Source organism: Manacus vitellinus, unplaced genomic scaffold (assembly GCF_001715985.3).
Source record: "Manacus vitellinus isolate BGI_N305 unplaced genomic scaffold, ASM171598v3 scaffold_4_pilon, whole genome shotgun sequence".
Classification (NCBI taxonomy): Eukaryota; Metazoa; Chordata; class Aves; order Passeriformes; family Pipridae; genus Manacus; species Manacus vitellinus.
The window spans coordinates 36021441-36037860 of NW_021940604.1; the positions used below are offsets into that span (position 1 = coordinate 36021441).

At 35.5% G+C, this 16420-nt stretch overlaps 1 protein-coding gene across 1 annotated transcript in view; it reads right to left on the reverse strand.

Annotated features, from left to right (window-relative positions):
- MEI4 (meiotic double-stranded break formation protein 4) overlaps positions 1-16420 on the reverse strand; it is a 71731-nt gene that overhangs the window by 31384 nt on the left and 23927 nt on the right. Inside the window, exon 4 of the mRNA XM_029962795.1 lies at positions 5359-5490. Within this exon, the coding sequence (XP_029818655.1) occupies positions 5359-5490 (132 nt within the window). The remainder of the gene's footprint in view (positions 1-5358; positions 5491-16420) is intronic.

Below are 16420 nucleotides of genomic sequence, written 5' to 3' on the forward strand. Positions count from 1 at the left end.
CCAAGTCTTGACTGATTCTTTCATTCCTGCCTTTCAGGGAAGAGATTTATGTTTTCCCAAATCCATATTTCCAAACTGGGTATATAAGAAAAAAATGCAGATCCACTGATTATTCTATCCAGTCATTATTTCCTTTGTTAACAGTAGCATCAGCAGTCACATGTAATAAAAATTAATCCTACATTTACCCAGAGCACTATTTTGCAGCATCTTTAACAATTCACAATTTGAAATTTGCTTACCAGCATAACAAGGAAAAAAATGACATCTTAGAAAGGATGAACAGATGTCCAGATGCAAGTTTAATTATTTTCATAAGATCTACCTGGCACCAATCTCTTTTCTTTTACCTAGGGGAAGTATTAGTAACCTGATGTGTCAGTAAAGCCAACAGTAGAAACTACAAAGAGCCAAATGTGCCTGATAGCCATTTTAGTACCTCAAACAACAATAGACTGCAAAATGTATTTAGCTTTTCTAGCTGCATAATAGTCTCAGGGTTTTGTTGTGTTTTGTTTGGTTTTTTTTTAAAATTAACTATTTTAGCCATTTTCTACCCTATTTGGGAAAAAAAAATGTATAGCTTTTTTTCTAACCTGTAAGAAAACATATATAAATTTATGGCTGAAGAGAGAAGCCATACTCCATAAATGAAGTAAACTTCTTGGAAAGAGGAGCTTATCTGAAGAATTCTCTACATCACGTCAGACACACTTGCACATGGAATAAAGCATGAGGTAGGTACCACACCTACCCAGAACATCCACTGTACACAGAATGGATGCATGGAGAAAGGCTTAAGAAGAAAGTGTGAGGGACTGAAGTGGTTAATGGCTTAAACATTGTTAAGATCACTGAAGCCTGCTCCCTGCCTGAATATTTCTCCTGGATTTCAGGGAATTGGACTGTGAGTTAAGCCTCCTTATGGGAACTTGAGATAAGGGTGGTACTATTGTACTCAGGTACCATCTCAGGTTTAAGGAGAAGTAAACAAGGCTGGGAGGAGACCATCCCTTTGACAGGACTGCCACCATCACTTCAATCAACAGGCACCAAAATTACAACTACCAAGTCTCATCCCTGGATCCAATGGGTGGTGACTATATAACTTTCTACTTTTATCCTTTCCTATGGAGAAGCATACACATCACACACACCATAGCTGGAATGCATCTTAAAAGAAGCTTCAATACACACATCCTGCACATTCAGTCACCATCAATCATCAATCTCTTGTGTACACTTAGAGAATTTGAACACTTGGGAAATAAGTTAACTTATTAATTATCCTAACTAAAATATAACTTGCTACAAACATCTAATAACGTTACTTATTTAAGTTTGTCAGTGTACAGACAGAAGTATGTTTTGCATGACTACCCATTACAACTGTTCTGTAGGATCAGGCACCTCAGGCAATAACACCTCCAATAATCCAAAAAGAGATCTTCATAGAGATATTATGGGATTTTCCTCTCTTAACTTTGGATGCCTTCAATATAAATATCTATATTTCAGCTCATCAATATAAGTTTCCTTTCTCATAGCCAAATGAGAGAAGCAGACAACTCAAGGGACAATTATAATAGTTATGTACAACAACATAGGTTAGACAAGAAATGACTTTTTCCTTCCCTTTGCTATCATGGAAAATTAAAGCAAGTAAATCAGATCAAAACACCCATGTCTACCACAAACATCTAAAGAAGAAGAATCTCACCCTTTATGTCTTGTGTCGAAGTCTAACTGCACCAATCATTTCAGGTTAGAAGTCAGCACCCACATTTGGATTTGGACTTAACACTTACACATAACATTAAGAATTACATATAACTTGGTGTCTTTGTTTAAAAAAAACCACAAAACCAATGCACAACTATTCAGTGTATGGCTCCAGGATAGAAATATTTAAAGTTTTAAAAAATGAAAAACAGTATAAAGAAAGTAATGTGATATAAAAACATAGATAAGTTATGTATCAACAATTACTGAATAACAGAGTTTTCCGAAACCTCACAGTACATCTTCCTTTTTCTATTTTCAAATCTATTTTCTTGTTTTTAATTTTCTTCTTCATATTTCCTGGAATTATCACTTTGGGGTTAGAAATGAGCAGTAAACCAATATGTGCTTTCCATTTCTGGTCCTCTGTCTTTGAAACAGCTATCATAAAGAAGGATCATGGTGAGGAGCTCAACATTTGAAAAATGATCCATCTTCCACAATATCACTGTGAAATCTTAGTATCTTACAGTTTTATGTGGTCTGCAGTAGGAAGCCAATTGGGGATCAGAAGATTTCTATTCCATAGGGCAATAAGGTTCAGTTACTGTATTCTTATACACTGTATTTATGAAGCTTGAAAGGTTACTATTAAAGATAAAACTGATCCAACATCTGTAAAAATTAAGGCATCCAACTGAGTTTATATTAATATGCTTTTGCCTAGAAGTCAGCATCCTGACTTCAGCAAAGTTCAGCAAAGTGCTGAAGTAGGAGCTTTACTTTAAGCACATGATGAAGTACTTGAATGAATTAAAGCAAACTACTAACTGGCCTGAGAGCTTACAACCATAACATTCATTTTAACTGGGTGGAACATCAGGATAATGACACTGTTTTATATATTTCTTACCTAATTTTCTATATTAACATGTGGGAATATCATATACAACATTATATTATTCATATATTTGACATTAATTTTTCATATTGTAAGATTAATAGATATAGCCAATTAGAGAATATAAAAATATTCATTATAATCTCTGTACTTTTCTGTTGTAGTTTGTTCGATACACTCTCATATAGTCAACCTGATTTTTTAATTTGTAAAGCTAGGGACATAGGAAGATTTTTGAAACTGTGGGTCATAGACAGATAAGCTGGCTCCAAGAAGACTCAAACTCTCTAAAATCAGTCAGAATTCTAAAGTAAAAAATTTACAATATTTATCAAAGGATGTACCCACAAACCCACAAGGGGTTGAGCTGAGCACACTTCCCATTGAAGAAATGGCTGAATATAAAGTTGCATATTTTGGTATGCATACATTTGACAAACTATTTGGACCTTAGCTCAAGCCTTAAGGAGGAAGTTAAAATGAAAATGTTGAGCTATCTAGATTACTCATTTAGAAAAATTAAAAGGAATTTTGTTTTCAGTCCAAGTCAGTGTTGAAAAGCATCTTCAACTTCAAAAAAATAATTATTACTATAACATAAATACATAGAAATTTGCTTGGATGAATAAGCTATTTTTTCAATTTCTGTTTTCCTCAAATGCTCAAAAGTCAATTGCAAGCTAACCTGAATACATGCCTCAGATGATTTCTTTATTTCTCCCATCTGCCAACACCAACAAAAAACCAAACAAACAACAAAGCAAAACAAACCCCACATATTTGCACATCTCTACTCAGAATTAAAATTCAGAGTCCCTAATTTGACTGTTTTCAATGGAACACATGAAACACCTTTGCAATTAATAGCAGCGTCGCTTAAGTAACAAACCACAATTAGGATACTTGTCAGCTAATGAAGTATTATCTTTTCTAATTTAAGTATTTAAGAAGCATTTTTTTTAAAGTTGTCATTTTCTGTATTTCGAACTGATACTGTATCATTAGATTTGATTCCAAAACAAGGAAAAAAATACTTTAACCCTTTTTAGAATTGTACCTACCAAAAATAATGCTACACAAAGTCAGAAATTTAGAAGCAGGTCTGTAAATCAGGCCACCAGAAATACCAGAGTTTGGAGTCCAATTGTGATACATTTCCATATTATATTATCACACACAGAATGTATAAGAGTTTTTAAATGAACACAATATATCTATTTGGACTAAATGCAAGAATGCATGAAATTTAAAAACACTGACTTCACAGCAAGCTAAGCAAACCAGAACTTCAGTTACTTTCCCTACACAAACTGCAGCTTTTCTAAGTCCTACAAAGTGTCAGCTACAGACAGACACACAGCTCCTAAGGCTTCACCAAATACAAAAGCAATACTTAAAATAATTACAGTACGGCAAGGTTAAGCACCACAGTAACCAAGTCAGCAAAGTGCAATGTTCAGTGTAAGCTTGACATCACTGTGGAGCACTAAAAGGTTCTGTGCTGCCACTGGCAAAACCAGGAAGGATGACTAATTCTGTTACACAGGTGAGATTTAATAATGTTAAAAACTAACAACTTCTTTAAACTTAAAAACCAATTATTGTTTCTAATTACACTTCCCTATTCTTACATTTGTTAAAAGTTTGTTGACTTTTGGTTGCCATCAATGTCTTGTATGCTAACAGTGACTCAAAATAAGACACAGCTCTTTGTCTAATTCTTTCGAAATTTGCCTTTCTTTTCAGTAGTAGAAACCAGTGTTGGAAATTATACATTCCCCCACAGCAGTCCGAACTTACTATCATATCATACCCTAGAGAGAAAAATAATAAAGTTCTTGAGCAACACTTAAGACATTTGTTAAACTGGACCACTGCTGAATATATCTACAACGAATGTTTTCTGTATGTATCAATACATTTATTGGCCACCAAGTAAAAAGCTGCATGCTTTCTTTTTATTGATCGTTGTAGGACAGTGTGCAATCAACTCCTAATCCCAAGTGAGGCTGAACACTTTGCATAAAATACATACCCACAACATAAAAGTACATGAAAAATCTATAAAACCTATTTATTTCATACCTCTCTTCTTCAAATGTTAAAGGAACATTCACTTTCTCTTTTCCTCTCTTTTTTTAAACTCTATAGTTTACTGAAAAAACTTAACCTAAATATAAATTTTACCACAAGTTCTATTCTGCTCCTTACCTCCTACTCATTGCAACAAACTAAATACAATATTATGTGTTGGATAACTTTTGCATAATGAAAGTTAATATTATGATTTGAAACATGAAATTTAGTTATAAAATAAAATGAAGCAATGATCTTTCCAGTTTTACATGAGCAAGAGACAGAAATAATTGGTTCAGGTGGATCCCCAAGTTGTACTGCCTGCATAATCAACAATTTACACATTACACTAAGTGTTCTAATTAATTATTTCAAGTGTTTTTCCAATTATATAGCATAATCTTAAAACCTATTGAGTCTATTTATTACACAGTCTGATAATTTCACTTTTCCATAGGGAAATTTTCTTTTACTTTATACCTCCTTTTTTTTTTTTTTGAATTTCCTGTTTAAGTTAGGTCCTAGCATTTTCTGGGTTCTTGAACCTGCATATTCTATAGGCTAAAGCATTTATGACGTTTTATGAAACAAACAGATACAGCCAAAACACTCCCCAACACCACTCTTCAGCCCTTCTCCAAAAGAAAAGACGACAGTACCTGGTGGGCCTGCAACAGCTGCTCAGCAAACTGACGTACTTCTGACAGTAGAAGCGATATTAAAGAATTTCTTAATATGTTGTTCCTTCCTAGCAAAATCAGTGTTTCTGACACAGAATGCAGTGCCTGAAACTAAAGAGAAATAACAGTAAATTTAATCTTTCAGAATACATCTCTGTCTTTTTTACTGCAATTATGTTAAATACAAATGCGATTTACGTATTCAAATTTTAAAGAAAAAATCAAATTCAAAAATGTCAACTGTTTAAAAATCTATTAGTTACATACATATGAGATCTATGACAAACTGACATCTGTTCTCAAAACATTAACACTACAGGAAACTCTCATATGAACAAACTCCTCCAAAAGTGTGAATTCCCCAGGACACACCTTTGCAGCATTAGATATCATCAAGCCCATCTGCTGACAAAGAAAGTTGATGACTACCCTGCACATACAGTACTTCTGTTTGTCACAGGTAGACAAAAATGAACAAATTCTTTGAAATTCAAACACTTATGCTAAGACATGTACTATGGTTTTCTGTCAACAGAGTTATTAGGAATAAACCTAATTAAATGCTAACTGCTGGAAGACACACTATATTTTCAAATTCAAACAATTCATTTTCATATTGTTTTTTAACAATGCATTTCTCCTGAACCACAGGAGTGATGTGAATTTACATGAGAATTTTATTAGGTTTTGGGGTTTTTTTGCCGCTGTCTTTTCTATTAAGAAAACATTATAACTGTTTTCTTTGTTCTCTGAAATTAATAGATATTATGTAACAAAACTTACTGCTCTACAAAGTGTACATGACATTCTTTTGTAAAACACTACTGGAAGAAACTGTCATTTCTATATATAAAAGCTCTTTCAAAGAAAAAAAGACACATTAAATACAATTACTCTAAATTCCATTTTCATATAAATGCATACCCTTACAAAATTAATATTCAATAACTCTTTGAGTATTTTTGACTGATAAAAGGATATTCTGACCAAATATTTTATTTCTAAGAATAACTGCCATGTCTTAACCACTCAACATCAGACCACTGCATCCTATTAACGATGTAGATTATACCTCTAGCCAGCTCACCTGTGTATACACACATACACATGCATATATATGAATAAAAATACTTGCATGGGATGAATCCTCCTGGAAAACATTTCCAAATACATGAAAAGTAGAAAAGTGATCCAGGTAGCAGTCAGCATGAATTTATTAACATTTACCTTAATTTTACCATGGTTTTCAACACTGTCTCCTATAAAATTGTAACTGACAAAATTTTGGGCTACATAAGTGGACAGTGAAGTGGACTGAAAACTTTTGCTGTAAAACCAGTTAATTAGGCAGGTTTGCATCTACAGTCACTGTTTTCCTGCCTGATGCAATGCCTTTTTACTGGCCTCTTGCAGTTGAAGAGTAGGACCAGCTTGGTTATCATCCACTCAACATGAGACAGCCATAATAATCAATCTGTAATAAATCTTTTCTCTGAATCATCTCACTTCTGCATGTAATCCCAAAAGAAATAGCAAAAGAAAACTACAGAAGACAAACGAGTCTCATGTTCAGAACCAAATCTGCAGTTAGAGATACAAAGTAAAGAGATTAAATTTACAAATTGAAGAGATTTCATAAATTGTAGGCATATAGCTTTGAAAACCTGCGAGATTAAAATCACCCATAAACATATACACAAAATATCCCATAAGGATGAAATGTGAAATAACGTGAGATAAAAATAGATTTCTGAACAATTACAGTGATATGAAAGGATAATGTAATCCTTGCACCTACATGTGCCTTGAAGATATATGAATTAAAATCAGACTTTTACTTTTTTTATATAAATTAAGGAGGGATACATATTTTACAGTTCTACATTTTCAGTATATAACATTGAGTATACTTACTAATTTGCCTTTGGCAAGCAATTAAACTAGACAATCCAGAGTAGTTTTTCAATGCTACCCCTCCCAAAGATCACAGTAAAAGTATATATTTACACAAAAAATCAGTTTTTGTTCTTTTTTAAGCTCTCTTCTATTTGCTTACATGTTTTTTTACAAGATAGTGAAATGATGGAATTTTTTTTTTGGTGCAGTTATTAATGTTAGCAGCTGAGATTTAAATAAAATAGGATCTTTCACAAAATTTCCATATCCTTTCTGGTTTGGTAAGAGTTGCCATTTTCTAGCTGGAATTTTTTTAGGACTAGATAACAGGAGATCTTCAAATTTAAAGCCTGAGCCTCTATTAAGAGAAGCAAATACGTATTTTGTAAGGATGCCACTTAGAGCACTTGAGATCAGGATATCAATGCCACTGAAAAATCCCACCAGTGAAATTATTAAGATTTAATAAATATTCTTATTAAATATATACTTATTATACAAATATTTTAGAGTAATATAGCAAATGTACTATAATTATATTTAATATTATTAAAAATTTTTAAAATAATGCTGATTTATTAAAGACTATGGATTTTACATTGTATCTTGGTGGATCTCAGTATATTTTAAGAAAATAAGAGACAAGAAAGAAGGTTAAAAAATGCTCACAGTCTGTATGCCTTGAATTAATATAGAACAAATTTATAGCATATAAGCAATAAATCTGTAAATAGCAAACAGAGGTAAGACTGCTGTAGAGCAATGCTCATGTATTGCTAATTAAACTCTGGAAACATTCAAACTGAAAATACTTCAAATAGTGTGCAGTTTCATTAAAGATAAAAGTGTATCTTCAGCTCAAAAATCTACCCAATGTTAAAAAAGAACAAAAATCTTTTAATCCCTTGGACTTGCTTAATGGTGTAGATGAAACAAAGCCTATGTGCTTCAGAGATTCTCAGGTAAAAGCAGTCAGAAAATTAGATTGTAAAAAACCACACTATTAGAAACAAGAAAATAATGAAGCCTGGTTCACCATTCAGGTGCTGCATCATTTGTCTCTAACCCTCCTCCCACACTGCCATTTCTGCTGTCTTCCCATGCTTTCAGGATGCAGAGCAAGACAGAGCAATGCTGTGACAGTAACTGGGAAGGATGTGTGGATTGTCGACCCGGCTGTTGTCAAAATGAATATATAATGTCAATGTTCTGCTTACCTCAAGCATACTAACTTGATATCTCCTCTAGCCAGCTACTGATTTTAAAGCCTACTTGAAGGTATTACTGACCTTCCACTTTTTTGCAAGTGATTTCAAAAGTAGCTATCAAAAGTTACTAATACAGGGAAAGACTGATGAGGAAAAGACAGCACACTCCTATGAGCCCTGTTTCTCAGGAAACAAGATAAAAAAACTTATGAATTATTCTTTTATTATTCATTTATCAGTGTGTTAGACTTTTCTTTAATAATGGATATCCAAAATTTGTGAGTTTAATTCTTTCATGAGTTGTGCAATTCACTACACCTTGCAACTATGATAACTGCACCTCAATTTCTGTTTCACTAATTTACTGGTTTTGTGCCAAGTAACAGCTTTCTTCCCCAAGTGACTGGCATTTCTGGCAATATAAGTCTAAGGCAAATAATTATTACGGGTATCCTCAAATTGTGAGGTGTTAAAAACAAAACAATATTTTTGCCTTTGATTTTGTATCACCCTTGCCCTTTGCCCATTTAGTGCAACCTGACTTCCATTCGTAATCATCAGTGCCAATTGAAAAGCTTCACTTCTATACAGAGAACATTAGCACCTCTTTTCTTATCTTACTGTCACATTGCTTCCTTTGTAAATTGATGCTTATCACTTATCTCTCCTCCTGTTCACTATTTCTCCTATCTTCATGTCTTGGGATTCGGTACATATTAATTCAACTCTTTGCTCCGTAAGCCTCATCTTAAGCCCTTGCTCTGCCCTTATCTCTTCAAAGAGTGTCAAGGGTTGGAAGGGACCTTAAAGATAATTTAGTCCCAACTCCCCTGCCATAGGCAGGGACACCTTCCACTAGACCAGGTTGTTCAAGGCCTTATCCAGCCTGGTATTCAACACTGCCAGGCTTGGGGCATCCACAACCTCCCTGGACAACCTGTCCCAGTATCTCACCGCACTCACAGTATAGAATTTTTTCCTCATACCTAGCCTTAAATATCCCCTCTTTCATAATCTTGTTCATGCTTTTCTCCACTCTTCTAAATCTGACATTCTCTGCTAGGACCATCAGTTGGCTTCACTGTTGCAAGCTGCTGCAAGCTGCCAGTATCAGGCTTGTGCCCCATGGGCAAGCTGTGGGGTGAGAGCCAAAGGTTAGAGGAACAGGGTGCTAACAACGGGTCCTCTGCTGCTGACTCTGAAATGTGCTGGCTACACTGAAACACACTTGCACTCTTCAGGAGATGAGTCAGGGACTCCTGAGGTAATGAAACCAACTTAGACTTAAGTACAGCCTTGCTGAATTCGTGGAATGAGAAGGGAAGATCTCCAACGAAGTGCACCACACAAACTCCTCACAGTCATCATTACTGACCATGAGGTTTTTACGTCAGACTGGGAATGTGAAGGTGCAATTTCTTCTACTTACAGATTGGAAATATCTTTCTTAAATTTATTTCTTCATGGCTGCCTAAAAGTCACTCTCCAAGTCACTGATCAGCTCCAACCCAGTATCACTTCCCTAGTGAAACAGGCAATAATTAGTGCATCTGCTTGCTCCTGTCCACAGGCTAAACTAAGCCAAGTCGGCTGCTGCTGCCACATCGGCAAGGGGGAGCGATGAGAGACCACAGAAACTGCTGTGAAGCACAGATGCACTTGCAGAAACCTTCTTACTCTCTCCTTTCCTTACTGTTTCTTAACACCACAAAGGCCTCCAGCAGAAGCAAATTTCCCAGACTATTTCCGAGGTGTTTACCCTCCTTCCTAGTGCAAGGGAAAGCTTCTACTGTTGACATAAGGATGACAGGCTTGGACCAGACCCAGCACACCTGCAGAGACTGGACTACCCTTGAGTAATATGCCCTCTGACATCCACAAACCTTTTCCCTCCTCTTCCTGTTAAGTATAAATGCTCAGTATAGAGCACAACTTGCTGCTACTTCTCTAGCTGTTTCTTTATCCAATAAGAAAATGTAAAACATTAAAGAACATCTTTTACAGTTTTATTAATATTTTTCTAGTATGAGCTCCATAACAAATGCTTTACTGAACACCAGACAGATAAAAGCTACCAAATTTCACATCTGTAAACACAGTTTATTTTACAAAGAATGCTCTTATGTTGTTCTGCCACAATCTATCTCTGGTAAACTCATGTTGCATCTTATATAATTTATCTCTAAATCTTTAATTGTTCTTTTAACTTTGCTACAAAGCTTTGCATGCTTTTAAGATAAACTGCTACCCTGGTAACTTCCACTTAACCTTCACTTTCAAACACTGACTGTGCTATATTAGAAATTCTACAGTTAGAATAATACTATCTCTGATTCTAAACTTAATTCACTTTTTTCTTTCAGTTGCATAGGATAAAAACTTGTCTTTCCCATTTTGAGCACCTTGCATTCTCCTGAGTTGGCTAATATATATAAAACAATGACACCTAGTTAATAGGATAAAACACACGTAACACATATAACAGATCCTGTGCATGTCTGTATTTGCGTTTTTTAAACAAGAACAAAAAAGGCAAACCAAGCAAACAAAAACTACCAACCCAAAACTAAAGCACAACCTGAATGTCCATTAATAAAATTCACTGTCATGTTTAATGTAGTGACTACCTCAAGATGGTAATATCCATTTCCATACACTAAAACCTTGCTCTATCACCTCGCTCTAATCACTTTTACAGAAAAGCCAACACTTTCTTCGTGACCACGCAAGCACACAAGTCATCAGTTCATCTGAAGACTAAGTACAAAAAAATGGTGTATTAAAAAGTTAAGCTAACTACTAAAGACACTTAGGATCCTGTTGGCATCAGTCTTCAACAATAAATTTACTTCAAACAATGCTATCTTGGCAGAGATCAAGAACATCTGCATCTTCCTGGGATTCATCAATTAGGCATCTAAATATCTAATTCATCCAAGAGGCTAGATCCAGTTAATACTGTCAACAGAAAGACAGTATCAATCCCAGTTAAACAAACAGTATTCACAACAGCTGCCACTCAGACACCTCTAATGCTGCTGCTGCCCATTTTTTTAATAACTACTGTAAATAGTCTACTGATTACCAGGGAGGAGCTCTAGATACACAGTCTTCCAGACCTGAGAGATTAAAATTTATATTACTCTTGATTCTTCCTTCTTAACTAGTCATAGTCAGGAGCCTTGCAGAGTTGAAGAAGTGCACATCTGTCTGCTGATGCTGAGTTGCTAAGCTATATTAATGGAGACAGAAGACAGTATGCAACCAGTGTGAGTTTGCTCAGAGCAGAAGAATATGGATTCAGATTTTTCATCTTCTTAGAAAAAGTCACTGGATAAATTAAAAAAAACTGGTATTTTTTAGCTTTTAGATTTTTAAACTAAAGAGTGAATGGGTCATCCTTAAAAAGAAGCAGGAATATAAATAAATGTCTCATTTAAGTGTCTAAGATTTACAGCCAGTTCCTGCAAATGAAAATGGATTTCAGATGTTTATTTCCCAATCCTTCACTCTTTTTCTCTGGCCCACCATGTGTGAGCTACTTTGAATACCACTTAGAGATGCCAAGTATCCGTCATGCATGCCTACAGAGTACAGCGGTACCGTTTTTAGGGTTGTGGATTTCACTTCAGGAGTTGAGCACTAAAAAAGCAAGCAAGGAATACGCAACTGTTTTTGCAACTGTCTGCAGATAATATACAGCACAGAGCTTACTTTTAATTTCTATTCTATCACCATAACACAAACACACATCCTACTTGGGCACATAAAACATATTTCTTAGAGAAGCATGACAAATTCAAGCTATGAGAAAAGTTTCATTAGTAAACAGGCAGAAGAACAGAAAAACCCTAAGATTCTAATTATTAAAGTATGTATATACATTTAAAGCTATGCTTAAGGACTACTATCAAAACCTCCTTGGGACATACAGCTGCCCTCAAAAATTAGAGGATGCAAGAGGTAATTTTCCCCTAAGGGAAAAAAACCCCAAACATCAACAAACTGAATTTTTCCATGAAAAGAAAGACAATCATTACAGCAGGAACAGTGCTAAAAGTGGCCTGAAAGTAACCAGAATGGAACTTAAGAGCTGGGATAAGTAATGATGTGTTGGAGCTAAGGTGGTCCTAGATCAGGTTAGTCAGACAGGATCTACCCTTTCCTAAACCGGTACTGGCTGGGTCTGATCCTTGTCCATCCTGTAGGTGCTGTGTGATTGCACTTAAGATGATCTGCTCCATAACCTTGCCAGGCACTGAGGTCAGGTTGACAGGCCTGTAGTTTCCTGGGTCCTTCTACTGGCCCTTTTTGTGGGTTGGTGTGACATTTGTCAACTTCCAGTCATCTGGGACCTCCCCAGTGAGCCCAGACTGTTGCTAAATGATGGAGAGCGGCTTGGGGAGCTCTTCCACTAGCTCCCTCATCACCCTTCGGTGGTAAAAGAAAATTCTGCTAACTTCATCCTCTAGCTCTTCTGTAACTGTAGCTTTAGTGAGTGATGTATATCAGCTGAGGCTGGCTGAGGAGGGAAGGTGGACACAATTTTCTTTAATTCATTCCTGTCTAGCTGCTCCTGTGATCCACTTTACTGAAGTAAATGAGAGTCAGTCAGTTTGGCAATTGCCTTTCACTGCAGTGATTCACAAGACAATGGATTTTGCTTAACAAGCTCTCTAAGTAAGACAACAGGTTGCTGAGAAAATTTAATTCAACAGTCAAGAGATTCAAACATTGACCCTTACTAGACCTTAAAATCCAGACAACTTGTTCTAATATTCATACAAATGAAATGTTCTTCCACTAGATAGGCAAAATTCTTTGACTGATGAAAATGTACCCATGACAGTCCCCTTGGGACTCAACTAATTTAGGAAAACTGAAGCCCACTAATTTTACAGTTGAAAACCACCAGTGACATGAATAACTATTTTTAAATCTTATTTGTCCCTAGCAGGCAAAACTCCTGTAAACTGATGAGTTAAGGTAGTCCTGGCTGACAAGATTGTGCAAACTACACACAGTCGGAGGAATTTATTGTCACACACAACTAGCTGGAACATGTATTAAATGCATACTGTTGCATATAGTAAAGCATCAGAGTAACTTCATGATTACTCTCTTCCAGGCAAATTCAGTCATTAAAGATTCATACAAATTTCACTACAAAGATTCAAAGCCAGGGTTCTGATTAATGTGTACTGTTTTCAGCTCCACAGGCACACTTCCATATATTTCATTATATAATTGCCAATGAGATTCAAACATTTTTCTTTCTGCTTTTCTCTGTACTACTTTTCAACTTGTTATTTTCATAAAGAATTATGAATTCTTTCTCACATAAATACCCAGTAAAGGCATTAAACTACTACTCAGAACTCTTGCATTTCCTCTTCTGCTAAATATATCAACAGTAATATTTTGAGCACTTGCAAAATTCTACATAAAGACTTTCAGATGAAACAGGAGAGAAAAATGAAAATGGGCAGTAAAGTCCCAAATAGGATAAGTTCCTAAAGACTATGTTCATGTCTCAGTGTACATCCAGATGCTCTTAATGCTAAATAGCTTCAAAACAACTACCCTAAAGGTAGGGTAGCCAATTTCCAAAAGTGAAAAGGGTTAAAAAAAGAGAAAGGAAATATCAATAATCCTTTTTTTTTGTGTGTGTGCTCTTTGAATGGAGCAGGCAATTCATGACTCTTAAAAGTCAGTACTGATGTTTTAAACAGCACGAGAAGTAAAAAATGACATATCCCTGAAACACATCTCTCTTCCTTCTGGGTCTTGTTTGAAAGAGATTATGAGTGAGATGGGCCAGAGGCACGAGGTATTTGTTGAACAGGAGCCCAACACAGCTCAACCTTACTCTGGAATCCTAAAGGCAGTGTTTGTGGTTTGATTAAGTCCTTAAAACAAGACCTCCAAGAAACAGGTACAGAGCTCTGTACAGAACCCAGGGAGAAGACCAAGATCTTTTGGTACATAATTGATGCATTAGCCGTGTTCCAAATTGCAGCATCAGCTGCACCTAAAAGAAGTACAATCAGTGAATAGAATTGTCTTCAATGATAATAAGCTAGAGTGGTACCACTAGGAGTCACACACAGAAACCCATGTAATGTAGCACCCTGTGGCTGTATTTGACCATGACAACTTTGAACATAGCTGAACTGCACTGAAAGAAGCCAAAGATAAAACTATTTTTCTTCTATCTCCAAAGTAACAAATGAGACTCTGGATTCCTTAACAATAACTGTCTTGAAGTTTCACACAGTTGTATATACAAGAGATGCAAATATGACATGTATGAAAGGCCTTAATTTCTGTTGTATGGATTTGACTTCTAAAGCTGATTCTATACACTATGAAACTACAGCCAGCCCAGATTCACCACAGCAGGCTTCCAGGCAGGCTCCAGGATGCTCTCTGAAGTGCCCTACTGTCACGAGCTGTGCAAAACCTTCACCAGAAATATAAACCACATATGCTATTCTAAGCAGCACAGCAAGTTGGGAATCCCCAATGCCTCTGACTGTTGCATTTTTCTGGTATAGGAGAAATGATCCCCTGTTCAATACATCCTGGACAACAGAGACAAACCTCAGCAGAACAGGCACCTTTCACTATCAGTGACTGAGTGATGTAATCAGAAGCAGGACAAATGCACATTTGCCATGTCCCTGTGGAGGTGGATGGAGATAGGTGTTGTCAAATTCCAAATGGGTAGATTAAGGAAAAAAATGTTCTAGTGTTTCCTCTCTGAAGGAGAAGTGACAAAGTAATTTGTTAGGAGCTGTAATTACATACCATAGCTTCTACCAGAGTTTTCCATGGGAAATGTTTTCCCATGTTTTGTAGAGTCCACTTGAAGGTAGTAGAGTCCATTTGAAAAGAAAGGGAAATTCAAGAGGCTACTTGAAGTTTTTTGATTTAAATAATTTTTATATTTTAAGTAACATTACCTTTTATTTTACCTCACATACCTTAATTGATAGACTTATTGTTTTGTCCTTCCTGTACTCATGTCAATTTGGGGTTTCAGGCCAAAAACTGTATCCAAAGTGCACAGCTTTAGGCAACTGAATCCAGGAAAAAAAATTTCTGAGTACATATCTTTGCTTGTTCCTACAGCTTCCAATGCTTTATAATTAGAAACATCTCAAACAATAGGATTCAACAGTTACAGCAAGTAATTCTGCTACTGTTTTTCTTCCTTTACATCTAATGCAGAGATAATTATCTCTTTCCCAATTCTCAAAGTTTTTTTAAGTTATTTAACTTGCTCTGAAAAATGCTGAGACTGCTTTTGAAGATGAGGCATTAAGTGTAATCCACAGCTCCTTTGCTCTTTGTTCACTTTTTGAAGGTGTTTCTCACAGCCCTTTGTCCTTAAAAGCTCTTGACAGTTTTATAGGTGAGGATGGTAAAGTTGTGTCAAATACTATACAGCTGTATCGATGGCTGTCTATACAAATGCTTTCTGGCATTGTATATAGATACAACATATAGATTAGATATATTAGATACAACAAAATTCTTAATATTTTTATAGTGGAGGGATTTAGGCATCTTCCTGGAACTGAAATTCACACAGCTTGCCACTCTTTCCAGTTTACAGCCTTGTAATTAATGGTAATTTTATTTTAAACATATAATCTTGACAGTTCAATCACCACTTGAGTAAACAGTGATGATTAAAACTGAAGTATAAAGGGTCTCTGGGAGATATTTGGTACACAGCATATGAAGAATTATTTATACAACTAATACTACTAATTCTGAATTCTGCATATTTATTTCCATATTCTATTCAGTTTAAAGAAAACCAAACCTCTAAAAGGATTTTTCAACTAATCTTTATAAACACTGCAATTACTACACACAACTTTTTTCCTGTTCCCCTAGAAATCTGGAACCTCCACAATTATACCTTA